At 46.8% G+C, this 25,717-nt stretch overlaps 1 protein-coding gene across 1 annotated transcript; it reads left to right on the forward strand.

The window, feature by feature from the left end:
• Nucleotides 1-3,084: 3,084 nt before the first annotated feature.
• On the forward strand, nt 3,085-7,945 carry LOC130492686 (small integral membrane protein 10-like protein 2A). The gene is made up of 2 exons (XM_056866449.1): nt 3,085-3,283; nt 7,812-7,945. Exons 1-2 carry the CDS (start codon nt 3,095-3,097, stop codon nt 7,830-7,832), a joined length of 210 nt encoding a protein of 69 aa, XP_056722427.1. The 5' UTR covers nt 3,085-3,094; the 3' UTR covers nt 7,833-7,945.
• The last annotated feature ends 17,772 nt before the right edge of the window (nt 7,946-25,717 follow it).

Genomic DNA, 25,717 nt, shown 5'->3' on the forward strand with positions numbered 1-25,717 from the left:
AGTCCAAGCTCTGGTCATGATCTGAGTTCGATCCCAATGGAAGTTGGTTTCAGTTCGCCGGTTCAAGGTTGACTCAGCCTTCCATCCTTCCAAGGTTGGTAAAATGAGTACCCAGCTTGCTGGGGGTAAAGGGAGGAAGACTGGGGAAGGCACTGGCAAACCAAATGGTAAACAAGTCTGCCTAGGAAACGTCAGGATGTGACATCACCCCATGGGTCAGGAATGACCCGGTGCTTGCACAGGGGACCTTTACCTTTAAGCCCAGAATTAGGTATATACTCTGAGTTCTCTGAGTTCCTTAAAGGAAGATGGGATCAAAATGGGCTAGGGACACAATGGGGCTGCAGAACAAAGAAGAAACACCAAGGCCTTATTGTGTTTCTGTGGAACATAGGGTTGCCAACCTCCAGGTAATAGCTGGAGATGAATGAAGAGGGAGTTGGCAACCCTAGTGGTACAACATCATATAACTTTTGTATCTCACCCAACCAGGAACATCTTTATGTAACTATACGTTTTATATTGGCAATATAAGTTAATGACCACAAACTAGTTTGTAGATCTGTAGCATTTCCTACTCTCTCATCTGGCTCTTCCTTCCCGATTTGTTTTGGCAACGCTCTGTTACCATTACTTCATACACCCTCTATTAAGAAGAAGCCTTCTTTGTTAATATTCATAAAGCATCACCAGATTAAAGTAAGATAAAATCTCATAAATAATTGCAGCTGAAATCTTAGTAGTAAAAAGTGCTGTCAAATCGCAGCGGATTTATGGTAACTCAGAGGGTTTTCAAGGCAAGAAACATCCAGAGAGGTAGTTTTGCCATTGCTTTTCTCTGCATAGCGACCCTGGACTTCCTTGGTGGTCTCCCATCCAAGTACTAACAAGGGTTAACCCTGCTTAGCTTCTGAGATCTGACAAGATCAGGCCAGCCTGGGCCATTTAGGGTAGTAAAGCTTGGCCACCAGTTTGATAAATGATACTGAATTGTTATATTCTTGGCGGGGGGATTCCCCATGGCCATTATTGTGTCATGAAACGTTAATATTGATTTATCTGATAGTTTGGATTTCCTTAACTGTTGTGTTTCTGAAATGCAGACTTTACTCTTAGAAAAAAAAGCAAGAGTCCAGTAGCACCTTAAAGACTAACATTTCTGGCAGGGTATGAGTTTCGTGAGCCACAGCAGTTGTGGCTCACAAAAGCTCATGCCCTGCCAGAGATGTTGTTAGTCTTTAAGGTGCTAGTGGACTCTTGCTTTTTTCTACTGCTACAGACAGACTAACACAGCTACCCATCGTGATCTTGGCTCTTAGAGGAGAAGAGGAAGTCCGTTTTAAAACCTAGTTTGAGGCACTGTGTATGTGGCTTGATTATGAGTTTTGCTGGCACCAGGACAGCATGTTGACTGTACATGGGTGTGGGCTGCTAGAAGAATCATGCTGAGGCAATTCTGGAAAATCTGACACCATGTGACAACAGTATAAAAGGCAGAGGAGTAATAACCTTGCTTTTTATAGCACCTTTCCTCAAGGAGCAAACGGTGCCCGTTTTCATTTTATGTCAACATGTGAGCCCGCCTTTCTACCAAGTCAGAACACTGGCCAATCTAATCTAGCATTGCCGCGATGGCCTGTAGACTAGGGTTGCCAAACTCCAGGTGGCGGCTGGAGAGTTCCCGCTATTACAACTAATCTCCAGCCGATAGAGATCAGTTCGTCTGGAGAAAATGGTCGCTTTGGCAATGGGACTTTATGGCATTGAATCCCCTCCCCTCTCCAAACCCCCTCTCCTCAGACTCCACCCCCAACATCTCCAGGTATTTCCACACCCAGAGCTAGCAACCCTACAGCAGCTCTGCGTGGGAGGGGAGGGTGGCCAACCTCCAGGTGGGCCCTGGAGATCTCCCGGAATTGCAACTGATCTCCAGATGGCAGTGATTAGTTCCCCTGGAGAAAATGGCTCCTTTGGAGGGTGGACTCTGTGGCATCATATCTTGCTGAGGTCCCTTCCCCAAACTCCACCCACGCCAGGCTCCACCCCCAAAATCTCCAGGTGCTTCCCGACCCAGAGCTGGCAACCCCTGCTGTCGACGCATCTCGTCTAAAATGGAACTGAAGCGTCCTCTCTAGTTTCCCCAATACAAAAATACGGGTTTCTTCATGGAAAGCCCAAATGGTGCTTGCCTCTCATAGAGGGGAGGGGCTGTGGCTCAGTGGCGGAGCCTCTGCTTGGCACGCGGAAGGGTCCCCGGTTCAATCCCCGGCATCTCCTGTTAAAGGGACCAGGCAAGGAGGTGATGTGGAAGACCCCTTCCTGAGACCCTGGAGAGCCATGGAGAGGGGCCATGGCTCAGTGGTAGAGCCTCTGCTTGGCATGCAGAAGGGTCCCAGGTTCAGTCCCCGGCATCTCCTGTTAAAGGGACCAGGCAAGTAGGTGATGTGAAAGACCCCTGCCTGAGACCCTGAAGAGCCATGGAGAGGGGCCGTGGCTCAGTGCTAGAGCCTCTGCTTGGCATGCAGAAGGTCCCAGGTTCAATCCCCCGCCTCTCCAGTTAAAGGGACCAGGCAAGAAGGTGATGTGGAAGACCTCCGCCTGAGACCCTGGAGAGCCGCTACCAGTCTGAGTAGACAATACTGGCTTTGATGGACCAAAGGTCTGATTGAACACACAGCAGCTTGATGTGTGTGTGTGTGTAGAGGCATTCCCCTTTTCAACCGGAAGGTCAGATTGCAGCGATACTGTTCTCTGGCTTGCCTCTTGGAGCGGGGACGCGCTATCCCCTAGCATGTCTACGGTGGAACATCCTGTCTACTTTTGCATTGGGAGCGACGCTCAGAGAGGGGTTTTTTTTCGTCTGTGTTTTTTTGCTCTTTCGAACGGCGCTCTAGCTTCTTCCCGCGTCTCTATGATCCTGTAGCTGGCTGCCGGACGCCTTGGAGCGTCTCCGCAACGCAACGGCGCCGCGGTGACGTCCCAGAAGCCCCGGTTGCCCGGATATAAGCCTGGCCGCGGGGGGAGGTTCGGTCCTCCTTCGTTGACATCCGGGTCCCTTCGGGGGTTGCGGGGTGGGGGCTGGGCAGGGGCGTATATGGCGGCGACGCTGCTGTCGGCCCTGGCTGCTAGGCTCTCCCAGTCGGCGGCCGCCCGCTCCTACGGCGTCTTCTGCAAGGGGCTGACCCGCACCCTCCTCATCTTCTTCGACCTGGCCTGGAAACTCCGCATCAACTTCCCTTATTTGTACATTGTCGCCTCCATGATGCTCAACGTCAGGCTGCAGGTGACCTTGGGCGGGGGGGGAGGGGTCTGGGCTATTCCTCAGGTCTGGGCTGTACCACTTCTTGGTGTGGGTGGCCTCCCCGGGTCTGGGCTGTACCACTTTGTGGTGAGTGGTCTCCCCAGGTCTGGGCTGTACCACTTCTTGGTGTGGGTGGTCTCCCCGGGTCTGGGCTGTACCACTTCTTGGTGTGGGTGGTCTCCCCGGGTCTGGGCTGTACCACCTTTTGGTGTGGGTGGTCTCCCCGGGTCTGGGCTGTACCACTTTGTGGTGAGAGTGGCCTCCCCGGGTCTGGGCTGTACCACTTCTTGGTGTGGGTGGTCTCCCCGGGTCTCGGCTGTACCACCTTTTGGTGTGGGTGGTCTCCCCGGGTCTGGGCTGTACCACTTTGTGGTGAGAGTGGCCTCCCCGGGTCTGGGCTGTACCACTTTGTGGTGAGAGTGGCCTCCCCGGGTCTGGGCTGTACCACTTCTTGGTGTGGGTGGTTTCCCCGGGTCTGGGCTGTACCACCTTTTGGTGTGGGTGGTCTCCCCGGGTCTGGGCTGTACCACTTTGTGGTGAGAGTGGCCTCCCCGGGTCTGGGCTGTACCACTTCTTGGTGTGGGTGGTCTCCCCGGGTCTGGGCTGTACCACCTTTTGGTGTGGGTGGTCTCCCCGGGTCTGGGCTGTACCACTTTGTGGTGAGAGTGGCCTCCCCGGGTCTGGGCTGTACCACTTCTTGGTGTGGGTGGTCTCCCCGGGTCTGGGCTGTACCACCTTTTGGTGTGGGTGGTCTCCCCGGGTCTGGGCTGTACCACTTTGTGGTGAGAGTGGCCTCCCCGGGTCTGGGCTGTACCACTTCTTGGTGTGGGTGGCCTCCCCGGGTCTGGGCTGTACCGCTTCTTGGTGTGGGTGGTCTCCCCGGGTCTGGGCTGCACCACTTCTTGGTGTGGGTGGTCTCCCTGGGTCTGGGCTGCACCATTTCTTGGTGTGGGAGGTCTGCCTGGGTCTGGGCTATACCACTTTGTGATGTGGGTGGTCTCCCCAGGTCTGGGCTGTACCACTTTGTGGTGAGAGTGGCCTCCCCGGGTCTGGGCTGTACCACTTCTTGGTGTGGGTGGCCTCCCCGGGTCTGGGCTGTACCGCTTCTTGGTGTGGGTGGTCTCCCCGGGTCTGGGCTGTACCACTTCTTGGTGTGGGTGGTTTCCCCGGGTCTGGGCTGTACCACCTTTTGGTGTGGGTGGTCTCCCCGGGTCTGGGCTGTACCACTTTGTGGTGAGAGTGGCCTCCCCGGGTCTGGGCTGTACCACTTCTTGGTGTGGGTGGTCTCCCCGGGTCTGGGCTGTACCACCTTTTGGTGTGGGTGGTCTCCCCGGGTCTGGGCTGTACCACTTTGTGGTGAGAGTGGCCTCCCCGGGTCTGGGCTGTACCACTTCTTGGTGTGGGTGGCCTCCCCGGGTCTGGGCTGTACCGCTTCTTGGTGTGGGTGGTCTCCCCGGGTCTGGGCTGCACCACTTCTTGGTGTGGGTGGTCTCCCTGGGTCTGGGCTGCACCATTTCTTGGTGTGGGAGGTCTGCCTGGGTCTGGGCTATACCACTTTGTGATGTGGGTGGTCTCCCCAGGTCTGGGCTGTACCACTTCATAGTGTGGGTGGTCTCCCTGGGTCTGGCCTTTACCACTTCATGGTGCGGGTGGTCTGCCTGAGTCTGGCCTGTACCACAATAGTACGGGTTGTCTGGCCGGATCTTGCCTGTACCACTTCAGAGTGTGCGAGGGAGGTTTGTCTGGGCTGTGCCACTTCAGAGTGCAGGTCATCTGCCTGGGCTGTACCGTCTCGGAGTGCAGGTGGCCTGCCTGGTCAATACCGCTTCAGAGTGTGGGAGGTTTGCCGGAGTCTGATGGATGGTCCATCTAGGTCTGGGCTGAGCCAGGCGGCCTGCTTGGGTCATACAGTTCAGAGTATGGGTAGTGTGTGCCTGGCTCTGGGCAATCCTACACTACATTGCAGATGGGGGACTAACGGTTGAAAATGATGCTTCGCTCCCCCCCCCCCCCGTTTACAGGAAAAGCACAAGCCAGGGTTTAGTGCAGGCTTGTCCAAACTGCGGTCCCGGACGGCTATGAATGCGGCCCAGTACAAAGCCATAAACTTAGTGTATTTTATGTGGCGCCCAAGGGTGTTACCGCATTATGTATTCCCAGCGATGTATTAAGAATTTTAAAATGTTATAAAAAGCATCGCTTTAAAAGGGTTTTTGGATGCCACGGCTAAAAAATGGTTGGAAGACGTCTTCACAGCTAAAGGGGCCAAACAAAGTGCGAACAGTATTTTTTTTTAACAGTTTCAAACTCTTAATACATCGGTGGGAATACATAGAAAGTGCGAACAGTATTTTTTATAACATTTCCAAACTCTTGATACATCGCTGGAAATACCTAGTGCGGTAACAGCCCAAGTTAGTGTTAGTGTATTTTATGTGCAACCCAAGACAATTCTTCTTCCAATGTGGCCCAGGGAAGCCAAAAGATTTGACACTCCTGGTTTAGTGGTTCAGCTGTAGTGACAAATCTGAAGTATGCCTGGCCACCTACATTACTGGCTTTTAGGCATGTGTTTACAACGTTCACCCAGGCTGACAGCTTTTATATTTCTAGTTCTGCTGCTTGCTTTTTAAAAACACCACTGATGGCATTTATTCCGTTTTAGTTTGGCTTGAATCAAGTAACTTTAATGGTTATATGTTGCATCTTAAAGGGGCTTTTGTGTTATGTTTTTAGGGGCTGCTTGGAGCCGATTCTGGAGAGCCAGTGTGGATCTTTTATGCAAATAGTGATGGCTGGGTTTGAACCTGGGTCCTGATGGGCAGAGGGCGAGCGCAGGCTCATGGATCTTGGCTGCTTAGGGTCAAGGGACCTAAGGCCTGGTTCACACATGCAGCTGAATGAGGCAGCAGGGAATTGCGTGACGGAAATGGATTCACCGCTTCAGGTTGTAGACAGAGGATTGTGGCGAATTTAACTTTTTAAAAACTCCCCATCAATAGAAAATCAACACAATAAGGAACAAGAGGTCAGCAGAACTCTTCTCTTTAAGCTAGTTCTCTGCTCGCATGGAGTTTTTAATGTAAAGGGGCATTCAGTGCTAAAAAGGGGGGGGCATTCTACCACCCCGTTCTCTTGCGTATATGAACCAGGCCTCGAAAAATTCCATTGACTCTCACGCTCTGTGGAGAAGGTTACTGCAGATGTTAACAAAACCGCCCTCACCTCCGCAGAATCCAAACCTTGAGGTTGGTCCGGGGTGCCTTCTGAGAGAAAATAATAAGTCATCGGGATAAATTCTGACGATGACTTCATAATTCGCGCGCTGGCATCCTATTGGTTGGCGTCGAGTATTGTTTATGTAATAAGTTTTCCGGCATCTGATTTGCTGGCTGATGATGGGCGCTTTTCATCCCTCCGATAAGAGCAGAAAAGTGGATTTCTCCGGTTGGTTTTGTAGAAGGACGGGACGGAAGGATGCGTGCTGTAAAAGTAAACCGTTCAGGAGTCTGAAACTACTGTGCTTACTAGCTCTGAAACGAGGACAGTGAAGCACTTTAGAAAGGTGTTGTTAGGAGACGGGTGATGTCAGCCTGGGCCTTTGTGCGATTGGAATGAGCTCTGAAGATCAAGTACTTTAAGGGCGGAGCTTTCAAATATCTTTAAACAATGACATAAGAGGTGATAATTAGGGCTACAACCTCTGCTTAGTTGGTAGATCAACCACCAGAGGCTGTATTTGATTACTCGGGTGGGCTAATTTTAAGCAGGGTGTTCCATGATCTTAAAACCACTGCGTCGTTGTTGTTGTTGTTTCAGCTCTCTAGTTTCTAGAGGAGGAAAATACCCTTTTCTTCCAGCAAGCTTTTTTTTTGTTAAGGGACTTTGCATTTCCCTTTGGAAACACTAATTTATTCAATGAAACGGGTGTGAGGATGAATGAGTCTTCACACAACACACAGTTAAATTGTGGAACTCCTTGTCCCAAGATGTGGTGATGGCTGCCAACTTGGAAGGCTTAAAGAGGCAAGTGGACATGTTCATGGAGGAGAGGGGTATTCATGGCTACTAGTAAAAATAGATACTAGTCATGATGCATATCTATTCTCTCCAGTTCCAGAGGAGCATGCCTATTATATTAGGTGCTGTGGAGTGCAGGCAGGATAATGCTGTTGCAGTCGTCTTGGTTGTGGGCTTCCTAGAGGCACCTGGTTGGCCACTGTGTGAACAGACTGCTGGACTTGATGGAACTTGGTCTGATCCAGCAGGGCCTTTCTTATGTTCTTAACACAGGCAGGATAATGCTGCTGCCATGTTCTTGTTTGTGGGCTTCCTGGAGGCCCCTGGTTAACCACTGTGTGAACAGACTGCTGGACTTGATGGACCTTGGTCTGATCCAGCATGGTTTTTCTTATGTTCTTATGAATCGATGCAAGATGCTTTCCCCCAGTTGACTGCTGTAGCGGCAATGAGTATTGTAACTGCCTTGTTTGTTTTGTTTTTGTCGTAGGTTCATATTGAGATCCACTAACTTGTGACTTATGCTGCTGCTCCAAGGTGTCCCAGCGTCCCCTGCAGTTCTGTACGATGCAGAGTTTACAGGAGAGGCATGCCTTGCGGATCTCTTGCGTGAACTTGGAAAAGGAAGACGACTTGAGACCGGTGCAGGTACGCAGGAGTGCCCGGAGTCAGCGGAATGAGATTCTTCACCTTCCGAGGATCCGTTCCTTAGTGAACAATGCCCAGGAGGAAAACGGTAATCTTCAACAAGAGCTGTTTTCTCTGAAGATCAGGAATTGTACTGTGTTTAAAGCTGTACCGTTACCTCACATTGGGAACAAAATGGCACCTTGTGCGAGCGATCCAGGCGTCAGAGCCGGGCCCGCCAAGCAATTTCTGGGCCTCCTCTTCTCCCCAGAAAAGGACACGTTCGAGAAGATTTTTAGTCGCTTCGACAGCGCAGCCGCAGCAGGCTGGCAGAAGAAAGCGCACGGTTTTATGAGCAACCTGGGTGCGTGGAGCTGCTCCGGGAATAACTTTGTTCAGTTTGCGCACTTCTGGCTGTCGGAGCTGCAGCACAACCAGAAGCGCCAGCTGTTGGAGCTGGAGATGGGGATTATCGAGGACAAACTCCGCCTCGCACTTCCCCAGGGATCAGACTCCAGGGAGTTTCAGCCTCTCGACTTTAACATCATCCTGGCTGCGGTGCTGAGCGAATACCCGGCGGGACTTGTCAGCAGCCAGAGTTTGTTCGTTTTCCTTGACTACTTAAACTTCATGTCTTCAGATCAAACGCCCGGATATAAGAAAATGCTTTCAAGTATACAGTACCCATCCAAGAACCCTCAGATAGCTCAGTGGTTGTTAGCTATACGGGCGTTTGTTCTTGCAAATCTCTGGCACGCGATAGTGAAGGTAAAGCTGCAATAGTTCTGACGCGCTTCTGCTCGTTGTTTGGATATTCCCTGTAAAGTACGTTTAAGGCACAGCAGGTACTGTGAAAGAAAATTTCAGTAGGTATTTTAGCATACTTGCCTGGGCAACCAAAGTTAAAACACCATTAGGGCAGCGTTCAGGGTGTCGCTCATAACCTGTGTTCTGCTGACGTGTGCAAATCTGTCCTGTTGCTTAGGGGTGGGTGCTCCTCTTTTCTCTCCCTCTCGTGCGGAGGATCATTAGGAGTAATTAACTCTGGTGGCCCGTGATGTAGGAATGCAGGTGCGTGGGTCAGCTGGAAGGGTTTTTTTTTTTACCCCCACAAATTCTAAGCCAGCTCAGGTTAACCTGCTCACCTGACTCAAATTTGTATGGTACATCAGAGGCAAGCCGGAGTTGGTTCTTAGCCCGTGATTCTTTCCTCGCGCTTTCTGAAGGAAGAAGGAGCAAAAGGTGCACAGAAGCCCGACAGGGATCTTGGGGAGGTTCATGGACACATTGGTTCAGACTCGCCTTGGTCGAGTCGCAATTGGAGAGAGCTGTCACGAGGAATTTTGGGGTGATTCTACAAAAGTGGATAAATTTGAATATTTTGAGGCTATAGAATAGTAAGATGTCGAGCTGCAATTTTCAGCAGAGGAGACGGTTAGGTTAAGTAGATAAGTGCCCCCCCTCCCCTGAACTATCAGGTAGCAGAGGGTTTTTTTGTTTTTTGGGGGAAAGTTTTATTTTCAACACAAATGCTTAAACTCTAGGTGGCAACCGCCATATCAGAAGAGACGTTCTCCACCTCCTCTCAGAAAGAGAGTTTTGCACATGAATCTTGGGTGAGGGGACTTCTCTTCTCTGAATCCCTCTTTTAAAAGAACAAAATACCTTTGGAAATACTTTTAACTTGACCTTTGCGTATTCTCGTTTATTTTTGGAGTCTGACCCTCTGGAATGAGGGCCCACAAATCGGGGCTTTTGTTGTAGCCGACACCCTGAAGTAGCAAATTATAAATAACTGTGAGGAAGGCATTGCACTTTTAGATGGACGAGAATTGACTTTTTATGCCGGTTCGAAACGCTGGCTAGCGGCCTTAGGATTGATGCTGTGGGCAAGCTGCTTCTCAACTGTGCAGATTTTACTATGAAACTTTAGGAGTCAAGGAAGGGAAGTGTTAGGCATTCACATTTGAAGGATTTCTGTGGTTATGCCAAGCAGAGATGACGAAGGGGCTCGAGTTTTTTTGAACAGCCTCCCCATCCTGGCCGTGCTACAAACCCTTTTTTGAAACAAAGACCTTTTGGAAGCCGCTTGATGTGGCTTTTGGGACCTGCCGTTCAAAGGGGTGGGGGGAATTGTGCATGTCAGAAGGGACTTTTTTTTTTAAGGAAGGAAATGAAAACGTTACTCTAAAACTGCTCTTGTATACTGGCCCAAGAGCGTGTAATTTTTCTAAAGTTTCCAAACATGGCTCTTAATGAATTTGAATGCACTCACCTGTTCATGTAAATTGTGTGTATTTTTTTGGCCTTGCGTTTATGATGATTAAAAGCCCGAAAGGGAATTGGAACATTCCAGCAGAAACTGAAAGGAGGGTTGAATTAGTAACTTTACGAACAGCAATGATCTACAACTCTTGTAAAATGGATTTAATCATAGTGCAATCTGCCCCCCCATGTATTTACTTTGAAGGACCTCCTACTTTGTTCAGTGGGGCATTTTGGATAAGTACACACAGGATTGTAATCTTGATCTGACTTCTGGAGGACTAGCATCCCTGTGTTAAATCTGATTGTTCAGAAATCCCATGTAGTCTAAATGAATCTAATTTCAGTGTGGATTACAATCTGTAACAGAAAGGACTGAGGTACTTCACCTTCATTGTGTTGTGGGCTGGACTGTAAACATCTCTTGCATTTCTGCACTTTATATTTGCGGCAAATCTATTCCTAACAACATTTTCTTGCACTATTAGTTATTTAATGGTCAAAACAAGTGTGTATACGGTGCTCTTCTTTGTCTTTTGGAAGTGGATAGACTTGGTATACTTGCTCAAAATAAAGTTATCTAAAATCGCCAGAGTATCAGTTTACCACTCTTTTATTGAGTGGCTTCCATTCCAGAAAGAGGACTTAAAAATCTGAAGGGGGGGGGATGACCATTTTAGTTAAATCTCCTGTCCAGTTAACAACTGAGATCTATAGTCTCATGGTAGAGTGCTTGCACTCAAGGGAGCTCTGCTGTTCTCTGAACAGGCTGGCAGGATCTCAACACATGAACGCATGCAGCTGCCTTGTACTGAATCAGACCCTTGGTCCATCAAAGTCAGTATTGTCTACTCAGACCGGCAACAGGTCTCCAGGGTCTCAGGCAGAGATCTTTTACATCTCCTACTTGGCTAATCCCTTTAACTAGAGATGCTGGGGATTGAACCTGGGACCTTCTGCATGCCAAGCAGAGGCTCTACCACTGAGTCACTGCCCTTCAGGAATGTTGTGGGGATTGTTTCATCTACATACACATCCTTGAGGATTTATTATACTGTAGCAAAATCATTTTGAAGTACTGGACTGGATTGAGGTCTAGTATGCTGGGGTGTTTTTTTCATGACCTCTGGTTTTCTAAAAGATATGAAGGGGCTTTAAAAAAAATATTGACAAGAATCCAAGTAAAGTTGTAAGTCTGACTAAACAAATATCATGCTTTTAAAATCCAGTTCTATAAGGCATTGGTCAGTACCCAGATCTCTTCTGAGCAACCTGTTGAGAGTTCTGTTTCCAGCGCTAAAAAGCAATCCAGTGACGCCGTTAAAGAAAGGTAAGATAACTTACATCTTGAGAGAGAGAGAAATAACCTTCAGTAGTCTTTATTTTACTGCATATTGTGTTGAATCAGAACTGATGGAAAAGCTGCAGTGCTTTAACTTAAGACACTGGACAATATCTACCAGACTCCATTAGGTTTCAGCCAAACTTGCTCAAGAGTGAAGTTCCTGGTGGATAATGACCATTGTCTTTAAAGTCCGAGAATGCTTTTATGTAGCCTTGAACTTTCAGTATGTGCCTGTTCTAATTTTATATATACAGGTTGAGTATTCCTTATCCAGGATACTTGGGACCAGAAGTGTTCCATATATCAGATCTTTCCATATTTTGGAATATTTGCCATATACATAATGAAATATCTTGGGGATGGGACCCCAAGATATTTCATTATGTATATTTCATTATGTAATTTATACGCACAACCTGAACTTAATTTCAAACAATATTTTTTAATAATTGTGTGTACATTGAACCAGCAGAAAGCAACTTGGCACCCTGCCGAATAATGCCTGTGTGTTGGCTCAAAATGCCCATATGTCGGATCTTTCCGTATTTTGGATGTCCGGATAAGGAACACTCAACCTGTAATGCCAAAAATCACAGCGTAACGGTGATGATGCTCTTATGATTTAGCTTGTCTTTATGTTGTTGTTTTTCTTTCTGAAAACATAAGAGGCTTTATATAAGGGGCTTCCTTAATTTTTAAATGTAGCGGTTGTGTTCACGGAATCAGGGCAGAGACATGCAGTGTCTTTGGTACAGGAAGAAAGGGCATGGGATCGGCGCTGTAAGGTATCATTCCTCAGACAACCCTTCGCTGACTTCAGCGGGCCTTGTTTTCAATATCCATGCACAGAGGGATCTGCTGTCTTTTAAACACTAAAATTTTAAGAGGCTCTCTCTATTTGGGGAAGGACACCGAACCTGCTTGTGGGAAAATTCTGTAGTGGTCTCCCCGCCACCACCATGGGATTACTGCGAAGAACGGGTAGGCCTGCGTACACCTTCCGTGTTCCCATCTATCCCTCCGTCTGTATGTGGACATACGGAGGTGCACACGGACTTCTCATTCCCTGGAGCACACCTTTGCACTGTCTATAATGATTGTGCATGTCTTGGTGCTTCTAGTGGGGGCAATAGGAATCTGTTGAATACTGTGAGATTCCTCTTTGGATGTCAGGCCCACACTCAACTGGATAAATCCCAAATGTTTCACTATTTAAAAAGAAAAGGGAATCCTATTCTCTCCAGGATCAGAGGAGCATGCCTGATATATTAGGTGCTGTGGAACACAGGCAGGACAACCATCTTGTTTGTGGGCTTCCTAGAGGCACCTGGTTGGCCACCGTGTGAACAGACTGCTGGACTTGATGGGCCTTGGTGTGATCCAGCAGGGCCTTTTTTATGTTTCTTATGGCTGGTACTTGGTGAGCTGCTGAATTTTAAGATTTGACAATGAGCACCTGTTGGGAAAGATGCGTTTTATTATAAACTATTTCTGTAACAAATCAACTTTTTTTAAAAAACCGTTTACGTTTTGTACAATTGTGTGGATTTGTTGAAACTGCTGTTGGAATTACTCCCTTAAGCCACAGGAGGGAGTTAGCGGTCAAATGTTTGTATCCCAATGTTGGGATTTTTTTTGGTAGGCCTTTTCAGGATTGTTAAGGCCATCTGTAAACATGCTGAATTAAACAAACAATTGTTTTCTCACCATTGTAATAGCAGTTGGTGTTGTGTGTCCAAATGAAGGCAAAACACTTGTTGTGACAGTTTAACACTTGAGCACGGAATGCCGCTGGATGGTCATATGAAATTGTGTTTCAAAGGAGAAATAAATGTATGTTGCCAACCTCGAGCAGCTCGGTTTCTTTTCCTGTCTCGTTTCTTAGCTGTGTTCTTGGACCCTTCCTTACGAGAGATTAATGAAATCTTGGGATGCTTCTGCAATACTAACCTCTGTGTGTGTGTGTGTGTGTGTGTGTGTGTGTGTGTGTGTGTGTGTGTGTGTGTGTGGTTTGCTGAAATGTCTGGGAACAATTTGTCCAAAGTGAGGGGTGAAATAAACTATTGTCAGTGTGAGTGTAGGCTGCTCCCCATTTGCATTGCTTGTGGAGGTGTGCAGGCTGTGTCCAGATGCCTGCGGTACAGTATAGGTTGCCCGTTCAGACGTGAGGCAATGTGTGGATTGCCAAAATGGGCCGAAAATCAGATTGGTAGGTCTGAAGATCTGGCTTGTGGTCATTGGCATTACAAATGAGTATTAAAGGTAAAGGTAGTCCCCTGTGCAAGCACTGGGTCATTCCTGACCCATGGGGTGGCGTCACATCCCAACGTTTACTAGGCAGACTATGTTTACAGGGTGGTTTGCCAGTGCCTTCCCCAGTCATCTGCACTTGACCCCCAGCAAGCTAGGTACTCATTTTACCAACCTCGAAATGATGGAAGGCTGGGTCAACCTTGAGCCGGCTACCTGAAACTGACTCCCGTCAGGATCAAACTCAGTTCGTGAGCAGAGCTTTTGACTGCAGTACTGCAGCTTACCACTCTGTGGCTGAAATCTGGTTAATACATTCTCACCTGAGCCCCCTTTTACTATTCTAGTATTTGCTTTTGGGTGAAGCATCTCACTTGTTATAACCTGAATCCGTTGAAGGCAGGCATTCCTCAAAACATTATGTTGCAGTAAACAAATCAGCCTTCAAAAAGCTGTAGCACCCCTAGTACTGACGCGACAGGACTTCTTGAATCTCTCCTTCCCTGTGACCGGTTGAAGCTTAGACCAGACAGACATCGAAACTGTGCCGGAATTTTTCTTTTGCTTTATGCTCATTCGAAGGTTCGCGACCAGTTGAGAAGGCACCTTGTTTCTGTAATATTTCTTATATAAAATTTCTCTTGGGTTGGGAGATTTCAAGGGAGGCATGCACCGAAATACAGAGCCTGCGTGGGTGTAGTGGTTAAGAGCGGCAGACTGTTATCTGGAGAACCGAGTTCAATTCCCCACTCCTCCATGTGAAGCCTGCTGGGTGACCTTGGGCCAGTCACAGTTCTCTCAGAACTCAGGCCACGCAGAGGCAGGCAATGGCAAACCACCTTTCAACGTCTCTTGCCTTGAAAACCCTATGGGGTCACCATACATCAGCTGGGACTTGATGGTACTTTTCACCACACGCACAAGGATGCCGATATGGTTCAGTGTTCTTGCATCCAGCTACTTGGTTTGATTTAATTCCAGGATATTCCAGATAGCTTCCCCCCCCCCCCACGGATTAGCTGTTGGTCACCCGTGAAAGCTGCCTCAAGACAGTATAGCCAAGCATGCTGTGTATAGCTAGACATGGAAGAAGATGAAGAGTTGGTTTTTATATGCTGACTTTCTCTACCACTTAAGGCAGAATCAAACCGGCTGGCAATCACCTTCCCTTCCCCTCCCCACAACAGACACCCTGTGAGATTGGTGGGGCTGAGAGAGCTCTTAATAGAACCGTGACTAGCCCAAGATCACCCAGCTGGCTTTGTGGGTAGGAGTGGGGAAACCAACCCGGTTCACCAGATTAGCATCTGCCGTTCATGTGGAGGAGTGGGGAATCAAACCCGGTTCTCCGGAGCCCACCGCTCTTAACCACTACACCGCACTGGCTCCAATTGTTGCTCCATCATTACATCAACTTGCATCATACATCCTGTTGGGAGCAAGAAGCTGTTGCTTCCCTGGAAGAAAATACAAAGTGAAACAGTGGCAGATTAATAGGAAGGATCTAAATTTCCACAGAAGGGGAAATTTCCTCCTCTTGTCCATGGTGAAGAATGTTTCATGTGCCCATAGGGATTCTCTGTTGTGCGTGCCTAGGATTCCCTGTGTAGAGAAGGAGTCAGCGTATGCGTCAGGGCTGCAGCAAGTAGCCCATGTTCAGTACGAAAAGAGCAGCTTTTTTTTACCGACTGTACGAAATTGCCTTATATCGAATGCAGAGCGTTGATCCATCTGTCTATGCCTGCAGACAACGGCTCTCCATTTTCAGGAAGAGAACGGTCTTTCTCAACCCCTTTGCCGAGATCCTTGTACTTTGGAACCTAGAATGTTTGGTGTGGAAAGCATGTGCCCTGCCTCTGCACTGCCATCCCGTTTTGGTCGAACCACACTTAGAAGGCTTCATTCTTGTCATGTGGACATCTTTCCAAGTCTGTTACACAAGCAGAGAAGTTAATAAAAACTGCTAGTCTGCAAGCGTTTGGGGTCACCTACCCTACCAGTGCTTTCATATATTAGTAGTTTGGCAGACATTGCATGGATAGAATAAGAGAATGAAGTCTCTTCTAATGTGGAAAAAGCTTTCTCGCTTGGTCACCAGGAGGCTATTCATACTCACCACAGGAGACTAGGCAAAATGGCTGTGTACAAGCCTGGTCTATAATAGCAAAGCCATAATTGATTTTGAAATTGCCTTCTTTTTGTCAATAGTTCCATTTAAAATGAATGAGGCCATTCTGCCTCCCATCCATCCGTTTGGCAGCTTCAATTCTACCCATTGTCAAGCAGAACTATAAATACCACTGTTCTAAATCAGGTCGTTGGATTAAATTGGCTTTGTATGTTTTGTCAATTGGAAAAGGAGGTGAAAATGAAGCTATTCTTTGCTAATAGCATGGTGCAGGAATTTATTTTTAAAAAGAGATGCAACTTAGGGAAAAAATTCTGCATAGATTTCTGTTGCTAGAGGTCTTAGGTCAAATGGCTTTAGGTGCTTTTACAGATTTTTTTAAAAAACTTTATTTGCGCCATGACAAAGGCACTGATATAAACTAACCCATCGGATGACTATGGCTGGGCAAAGGTTGGGGAACCATGTTGGGTATCACGTTCAACAAATATGGAGTTGCACTGCTAGTGTAGATGCCCTTATTTCCTTTATTCCTTTTCATTTCATGTGTAGAAGCCACCTTTGTGCAGGTTCCCTGGAGAGATGGCATGGAAGTTTTCAAAATAAATGAATCAAAGCCTTACTAGATTTGGAGTATGTCCCTGAAGGACATGCATGCATTTATTTCCTCTTGCCTTTTACCATTTATTCCTACCCCTCCCCTGAAAACAAGCACCCATTCCGATACCTCTATGTTAAGCTGTTAACTAGAGTTGGTTGAATCTATCAGCTATGGCAGTTGGGTTGACCCTTCAAGTTTCTTCCATGATTTATTGTCTTATCCTTTTTGGGGTCTAATACAGACCTTTCCCAATTGTATGATGTTATAAAAATTCATAAAAATAGTTTTTTAAAAATGTAACTAGTATCAATGCTCTGCCGAAAGACAGTAGGAATTGTGTGGGGAGGTGAAGGTGAGTGTAAGCTGGTTTGATTCTTCCCTAAGTGGTGGAGAAAGTCGGCATATAAAACCAGCTCTTCTTCTTTATATACCATCCTTTTCATCAAGGAACTTAGTAGCCGCCTTAAGCAGAAATCTAAGCCCACTGACTTCCCTGGACTTCAAATCAGCAAACGTGGGATTTCTAGGAGATCTCCTGCGTAGGCGCTGACCGCAGCAAGGTTGCTCAGTGATTCCCTTGCCAGCTGTATCTGGGACTTTGGACAGCCGTGTCGCAAACTGATGCTAGAATACCCTTGTTGGAGGGGAGGCTGGGGGTTGGGGAGAAGGGAGTGTGTTCTTTAACAAGCACAAGTTGAAAGCATTAATTGCACAATTCTTTGGGTGCTGGCTATTGTTTGGGGAAATAACCACTGCCTGTCAGTCTGGCACAAATAATCAATAGTTCAACCTTTGCGTTCGAGCAGCTTTAACCCAACATATTCTGCTTCCCCCCCCCCTTCCCCTTCTCAGAGCCCTGCAGAGCGTTCAGCTGGGATACGCAGATGTCTTGGATTATCTTGTTAGAAACCAGCAGCTCGACCTCGGGGTGGTTGACGAAAAGAACCGAAATCTGTTATTTTTAGCAGCCGTCTACGATCAGGCTAAGATTCTGGATTATTTCCTTGAAATGGTCAGTTGCATCAAAGATCCATTACATTTAGCCTTTAGATTAACAAAAAGGTTTCTTCTAAATTGAGGTAATGTAAAACTATTAAATTGATGGGGCCGATTTTTATAGATTGAGGCTGCCACCTTATACTTCCAAATGGGTTAAAGTAATTTAAACTTTCTTACCAGTATTTCCGGGGAGAGGGGGGAAGCTGAAAACAGGGGATGAGAGGGTACAACATTGTCTGCTTTCTTACCTGCCCTGTGTACCTGCTTGCTTTCATCCATGCTTCCAAATTTATTTTTGTTGAAATAAAAAATAAGGAACTGACATCAATGCATGTGGTTTCCCTTCCCCCTACCCCTGGTTTTTTGGAGGAGCCTCGTGGTGCAGAGTGGTAAGCTGCAGTACTGCAGTCCAAGCTCTGCTCACGACCTGAGTTCGATCCTGATGGAAGTCGGTTTCAGGTCACCGTCTCAAGGTTGACTCAGCCTTCCATCCTTCCGAGGTCGGTAAAGGGAAGATGACTGGGGAAGTCACTGGCAAACCACCCTGTAAACAAAGTCTGCCTAGTAAACGTCGGGATGTGCTGTCACCCCATGGGTCAGGAATGACCTGGTGCTTGCACAGGGGGCCTTTACCTTTACCTTATCCCTGGTTTTATCTTCACAATAACCCTGGGAAATAAGGTATGCACAGCTGAGCAAGGGGTTCTAAATATTCCCTTTGCTGAGTCCAGTTGGAGGTGTTCTGTTCACTAGATCACGTCGACTGGATCTGCTCTCGTGTGACTCTTATAGTAATTACAAGGTGTTCTTAATTAAGCCTGAACTCTCCCTAGAAGCTAAAATGACTAAACTGAGGCATTGTACTTTGGTCACATTATGAGAAGACAAGAGTCACTAGAAAAGACAATAATGCTAGGAAAAGTTGAAGGCGGCAGGAAAAGAGGAAGACCCAACATGAGACAGCATAGAAATTTAGAGATGGAAGGGACCTCCAAGATCATCTATTCCAACCTCCTGCACAATGCCAACCCTGCTTAACTACCAAGCTGAGGTTAAGACAGGCTGTCCAGGCTGCTCAAGGGGTCACTTTTTACACCACTCACTAGGGTGAAGTGTCATTTGGTCACATTTCGGCACAGGCAGGGGATGAACCACACTACTTCAGATTGTTTGGGTGGGGGGCAGAGCTTACATTTTGTAATGCTCCCCTATGTTTGTTAGTTTTTGAAAAAAGAAGAAACTTCCTGCAAATGGGAAATGTACACAGCAAGCAAAGAGTGTGGGGGTTAAGAACTATTTTCCTGGCCGTGCTAGTTTACTGCTTGTGTGGAGGTGCTCTGATTATTATTATTTTTTTGACAAAGGAGTCTCCAAAGCACAAATCCACCCCCTGTAGTCTTGAGAGATGCGATCCAATTCTACCACCTCCTTCTCTCACATGTGCCGGCCAGGCAGTTTCAGTCTGGGAAGGGCGCGAAGGAGGTTCTTCCTTTCATCTTGCTCTGAGAACCTTCCGCCTCTGTTTCAGGGAGGGTGGTAATTATAGGGTCGCTCAATCCTTTTGGCACACGGGAACCGTTTTCCCAGGCATCGTTCTGCAAGAAGCAAGAGATGGGTGGAAAGGCGAGGAGGGGAATGGGGAATGTAGCAACTCCAGCGTAGCTCCACGATGGATGCCATCCAAAGATCTGTCATTGGAAAATGCTGACTGCCACAAGTCTTTTCTGTGTTCTCCGCCCCCTGTGCCTGATAATCTGTGTTTCCAAACGTGTGTCTTTCAAATCCCACGTTTTAGATTTTTGGTGTACACGTAAAAATACAAAATGTGAAATATAATACACCTTCAATATAAGTGTAATATACCTTAAGGGTGTTAATCATAATTTATTAATGCGGTCACTGACCAGCAAAAAAAACAACAGCCACAACAGATAATAAGAAAACCACAACAACAGCTACTACTGCTACTACAAATAATCTAAGCCTAAAAATTACATATTACATGTATGAATAAAATTTATATAAACATCGTATAACTTGGTGTGACCCCCTTAATATTTTGAGTAATAAAATATTTCTGTTACTCTTATCCTGTCAGGGTACGACATATTTTAATAGCTGCAGCGCAGAATTTAGCAGTCAGGAGTGTAAGCTGTGATTTTTCATCAGTTAAGAGCTTCTTAGTCAGAAACACGTCTGGTTGGTCAGGGAAAATGTTAAGCCACGGGGAAAGAACCCTTGTGCGGACTTCCTGGTAGAATGAACAGCGGATCAAGACATGTTCTGAAGTTTCTATATCCCCTGACCCACAAGGGCAAAGCCTTTCTGCTATAGGGACCTTCTTATATCTTCCCTCCAATACTGCCGATGGTCCTTAAGGGTGTTTGTCTATTTAGTTAAGAAAACATTATGGAAATATTACAGAGAGCTTCATTATTTGCTCTGTAGCGCAGGGAGTCTGCGTGCCTGAGGGACTGCTGTCCAGTTCCTCGTGGAGTTTTAACTGTCTTTAATAGAAGCAGACTAATCTCAGCTTCGATTCGTTCAGGCAGCGGGGCGAGGGAAACCCTGACGTTTTCTTTGGGAGGTGTGAGTGACGGGGATAGGAACATGGTACAGGACAAAGAGGACTTAGCTTGCGCTTGTGGCATCAGAGTGGAAACAGAGGCCTTTAAGTGCAGTGGGCAGCCAGCATGGTGTAGTGGTTAAGAGTGGTGGTTTGTGGACTCTGATCTGGAGAACCGGGTTTGATTCCCAGCTCCTCCACATGAGTGGCAGAGGCTAATCTGGTGAACTGGATTTGTTTCCACGCTCCTACACATGAAGCCAGCTCTGGCTGACCTTGGGCAAGTTGCAGCTCTGTTAGAGCTCTCTCAGCCCCACCTGTGAGGTCTGTTGTGGGGAGGCGAAGGGAAGGTGATTGTAAGCTGTGGTAGAGAAAGTGGTAGAGAAAGCCGGCATAAAAAAACCAACTCTTCTTCTTCTTTTGTGGCCATCCGTTGATAAAAGGCAATATTATATATTCAAGTTACTTTATACCAAGTCTGACTACCAGTCTGTATAGCCCCAAATTTGCTGCTCTCTCTGGCAGTGGTTCTTCGGGATCTCAAGAGAGACCCTTCCTGATCTAGCTCCCTGTGATCCTATAGCTTGAGATGCCAGGATCCAATCCTAGGACATGATGTATGATGTATGCTAAATATGAGCTCTGCCCACTGAGCATTCCTGGAGGAATTTGTTAGGATCGCATACAAGGCATTGCTGTTTTATTGTAAAATAAAATCATGTGTGTGTGTGGTATTATCACCGTCTGCTGTTTTTCTTCTAGACTCTTCCCATACCTGATGTAAACCAGGCAGCCGAAAATGGGAACACGCCACTTCATGCTGCAGTGAACACTGGGAAAATGCACCTTGTCTCGTTGCTCTTGCATTACCCTGGAATTAACGTGAACGTCCCCAACCCACAGTGTGACGGAGCCACTCCACTGCACCTCGCTATCGTTTATGGTAAAATCATGAGCTGTTTTTCCGGCTTTAGGATGGTTCTGCACTTAAAATCCATGTTGCAGTTGAACACATGAAACTTCCCTCTGCTAAATCAGACCCTGGGTCCATCAAAGTCAGTATTGTCTACTCAAACCGGCAGCTGCTCTCCAGGGTCTCCGGCAGGGGTCTTTCACATCACCTCCTTGCCTAGTCCCTTTAATTGGAGATGCCAGGGATTGAACCTGGGACCTTCTGCATGCCAAGCAGATGCTGTACCACTGAGCCACAGCCCCTCCCGTAGTGTAGTGGTAGAGAGAAGCGCATGACGCATGAGAAGCTTGGGAGAAAGGCGGATATCTAAATATTCTAAACAAAACAGGGATTGGTTCCTTAAGCCAGTTGTGGTGGTACAGACAAACTAACTAATTTGTCAGAGGCCTTGAAATGTACTGAATTGTGTGTTCCTGTATATCTATGTGTGTGGTAGCCAGCATGGTGTACTGGTTAAGAGCAGCGGACTCTAATCTGGAGAAACGGGTTCGATACCCCACTCCTCCACATGAAGCCTGCTGGGTGACCTTGGGCCAGTCACAGTTCTCTCCAAACTCTCTCAGTCCCACCTACCTCACAAGGTGTCTGTTGTGGGGAGGGGAAGGTGATTGTAAGGCGGTTTAAGACTCCTTAATGGTAGAGAAAAACTGGGTTATAAAAACCAACTATTATTATTACATACCACTAATTATTACATTATTATTATTATTATTATTATTATTATTATTTACTATTGTAGTAATTAATACTTTTTTTATTCTATCCCTCCTCTGAACAGCTGAGGGCAGCATACTTAAGATCTCCTCTACAGAGAGATGGAAGTGCATTGATTTCAGTGGGCCTAGACTGGAGTAGCCCTGGCCTGGATGACCCAGGCTATTCCAGTCTTGTCAGATCTCAGAAGCTGAGCAGGGTCGGCCCTGGTTAGACCTTGGATGGGAGACCACCAAGGAAGTCCAGGGTTGCTCTTATCTCCAATTGAAAGGATCACTAATAGGGCCAGGGAAATCCCTGAGAGCCATCACCATTCAGAGTAGATAATACCATGCTACATAATAGTGTGGCTTGACATTATGTGGCTTCATGATATCGCAGGAAAAGAAGTTTTTCTTCCTTGCCGGTACAAATGTCTTTCTCTCTGGTTTTGTTTTGCTTTGTTTAGGGCAGCTGGGGATTTGCTATTTACTGTTGAATGCTGCAGCCGATGTAGAAAGTCCCGTTGGAAGGTTGACGCCTTTGCAGCTCGCGGAAGCGTTTGGTAACGAAGCCGTCGTCGGCCTTCTCAAAATGCATGTCAAGCGATTTAAGCTTGAAAGTAAAATGCTGGGCTTATCCGCTTTAGAATTCTAAATAAAGATTGTCTTTTTTTTTTACATTAAACCCTTTTTTACAAAAAAAACCACAAAACCACCCCCACGTGATGTTATCGTGCTTTTATCGGTATTATTTCCCCAGTACGTCTGATTTAGTTGTCAGCTGCACCTTAAGTGCGTGAAAGATTTCAAAATCTGAAGCTATTTCCTCCCATTGTCTTACTGTTTTTTTGTTTGTTTTTCATGCCACAGCTGCGTTTTTCATCGTTCTCTCCCCTCGCATATCCATAACTCTTCCAGTACAGGTTAAAATAGATATTGGGCTGATGGAGGAGGGGGAATCCCGTTAATTTGCTCTTTGTTTCATTTTTAGCCATCAGTTTCTTAACACTTAGATTCTCGTCGTGTTCTTAACGCTTAGATTCTCGTACTTGGAAGTATAATTTCGTCACTTAAAGCATTGACGTAGTGTAGTAGTGGTAGTAGGTATGGCCTGCTTCATAATCTTTGAATATTATTTCGTTGCGTGCTGCAAACTGAGTCCTGTGTCCACCTTACTGTTATTGAACTAGCTAACGCTATAGCATTAAAAATTCACTGCTATGTTCTAATGTTCTCTTGGGGGGAAAAATCCATTCTAAAAAGTCACATTTGCCCTATATAGCGGTGTTGTGGGATGTGATGTCACCCCATGGGTCAGTAATGACGCGGTGCTTGCACAGGGGGCTACCTTTACCTTTACAAAGGAAGGCTGACAAACTTAGTGGGAGGGTGTGTGATCAGGGACTTAAGGAAAGGGCTTAATGGTCCATAATCGCTTGGCGTTTTTTTTTCTCTGTGGGATGTCACACCCACCTGGAGAAGAGACAGAAACAGTTTTGAATTTGGGCAAAAATAGAAATATGCAGAGATAGCTGACTGTCCTTAGTGGAGTTAGCTGCCTTTGAAGCGGCTTAGGGAAGTGGGAGAGGGGGAGAGACAGAGCAGGCCTCTGCCCAGTTGCTTTGAAGGACCTGAAGCCGCATTGTGCTGCCTGCAGAGAAGACCACTTGCTTCCACTAAGCTCTGTTTGTACCTCTGTAAATAAATAATCTAGTACAGAAGCCCTTTAAAATCTCCAATGTTGTTTTACCCAAAGGCCTCTGCAGAATTGCCTTTCTCCTCTTTGGGTAATGGTTAGAATACTAATGTGGCAAATGTGTCTTATTCTCTATCCATTACATTTTTAGTCTGCCATTCTTCAGGGCCACAGACGTGGCTCCCCCTTCTTGTTTATATCCCCGCAACTACCATGTGAGATGAGAGCCCCATGGCGCAGAGTGGTAAGTTGCAGTACTGCAGTCAAAAGCTCTACTCATGACCTGAGTTTGATCCCGGCAGGAGTCAGTTTCAGGTAGCCGGGTCGAGGTCGACTCAGCCTTCCATCCTTCTGAGGTTGGTAAAATCAGTACCCAGCTTGCTGGGGGTAAAGTGTAGATGACTGGGGAAGGCACTGGCAAACCACCCTGTAAACATAGTCTGCCTAGTAAATGTCAGGATGTGACGTCACCTCATGGGTCAGGAATGACCCAATGCTTGCACAGGGGACTACCTTTACCTTTGCCTTACCATGTGAGATAGGTTAGCCAGAGAAAGAACAACTGACCCAAAGTCGTCCCGTAAGTTTTAAGCTTTACCCCCCACTCGGATTGACTTGCAAGGTTTTCCCCATCTTATCCTCCCAGACAATGTGAGGTCAGCTAGGCTGAGAGGGATTGACGGTCTGATGAATGAGCATCGTAGCCCAGTAGGGATTTGAACTCGGGTCTCTCCTATCCTAGTCTGGCCCTCCAACCAGTACGCTGGCCCTGATTCTACATAACTTTTTCAGGGTGGGGAACTACTTTGTGACTGGACTGAAAGCCTATTGTCAAACTGATCCGACAATTGCCATGTGCAGATTTCTTTGTGAATGCAGCAGAGAGATTCATTTAGAAACGCGCAGGATTTATGATGATTAATTCATACGGCTGGCTTGAGGGGCCCTGCGAAAGCCGTTGCCAAAATGTTCAGTGGTATTGGGAATGCCGGCCAAATTCCTCTTGCAGAGGAAAGGCAAAGTCTGGGGCGGGGGCAGCACTACAGAAGGCCAGTAAGCTCCCTTCTGTACAATAAAAGATGGGGCAAAACTGTTTCGAACACGGGGGGGGGGGGTAACCCTTTCCCAGAATAAACAGAAAGCAGGTTTATGCATAAAATGCCAGCAATGCCGATTTAACCATTAAAATCTATCTGCTAGACAGAGGAAATGGCCCCTTTTTCCCTTCAGGGATTCATAAATTCCACACAGGTCAAGCGTGGATGAAAAAGCAGACTGAAGAGAAGAGAATCTACAACGCAGCAGCGAGAAACATTCAACTTTGCTCTTCCGCGGCCCTACAGAAGACACTCCTTTCATATCGCAGAAAACATTTTTAAAAACCTCTTAAAACTGCTTTTATATTTCATACATCAAGAGCCTTATATATCCATTTGAGTATCTATTTGATACAGCAGAGAAGATGAATTATATGTGCCTTGAAAGAGAAAACTGGCACGGGGGGGAAACCTACCTCGTTTTTTAAATTCTAGGTCACCAAGATTTCTTATGTGTTCAGTCATGTAGAAAAAGAACTTAAACAGACTTCGTCGGGATGTGACGTCACCCCATGGGTCAGGAATGACCCGGTGCTTGCACTGGGGACCTTTACCATTTTACCCTTAATGTCACTATTAAAAACATTTTAAAAATTACATTAAAAGAAAGCACAAATGGCAACTGATACAGGCTGATAGACTGAAACCGCAATCCAAAGGCATTTGAGCCCCATTTTTAATGTTGTCATACCTGTTGCATTATGTATACTAAGTGATTTTAATAAGTGATTTTATTAGACCACTGACAAAGGCCAGGGGGCCGGAACACGTTTGGATTGTGGTTCTGGCCTGTCAACCTGTATTAGTTTCTTTCTTTTAATGTAATTTTTTTAATGTCCCAAAGGTTACCCAGTGAGCTTCCACAGCAGACTGGGGGATCTGACCCTGGGTTTCCTAGCCAGAAGAAGAAGAAGAGTTGGTTTTTATATGCTGACTTTCTCTACCACTTAAGGGAGACTCAAACCGGCTTAGTCACCTTCCCTTCCCTTCCCCACAACAGACACCCTGGAAGGTAGGTGAGGCTGAGAGAGCTGTGACTAGCCCAAGGTCACCCAGCTGGCTGCATGTGGAGGAGCGGGGAAACAAACCCAGTTCACCAGATTAGCCTCCACCGCTCATGTGGAGGAGCGGGGAATCAAACCTGGTTCTCCTGA

The sequence above is a fragment of the Euleptes europaea genome, chromosome 21 (genome assembly GCF_029931775.1).
Source record: "Euleptes europaea isolate rEulEur1 chromosome 21, rEulEur1.hap1, whole genome shotgun sequence".
Taxonomy (NCBI): Eukaryota; Metazoa; Chordata; class Lepidosauria; order Squamata; family Sphaerodactylidae; genus Euleptes; species Euleptes europaea.

Coding starts and splice junctions, on each gene's coding strand:
- LOC130492686 (XM_056866449.1), top strand. CDS start 3,095: ATGGCGGCGACGCTGCTGTCGGCCCTGGCTGCTAGGCTCTCCCAGTCG. Junction 3,284..7,811: donor TGCTCAACGTCAGGCTGCAG/GTGACCTTGGGC, acceptor TTTTTGTCGTAG/GTTCATATTGAGATCCACTA.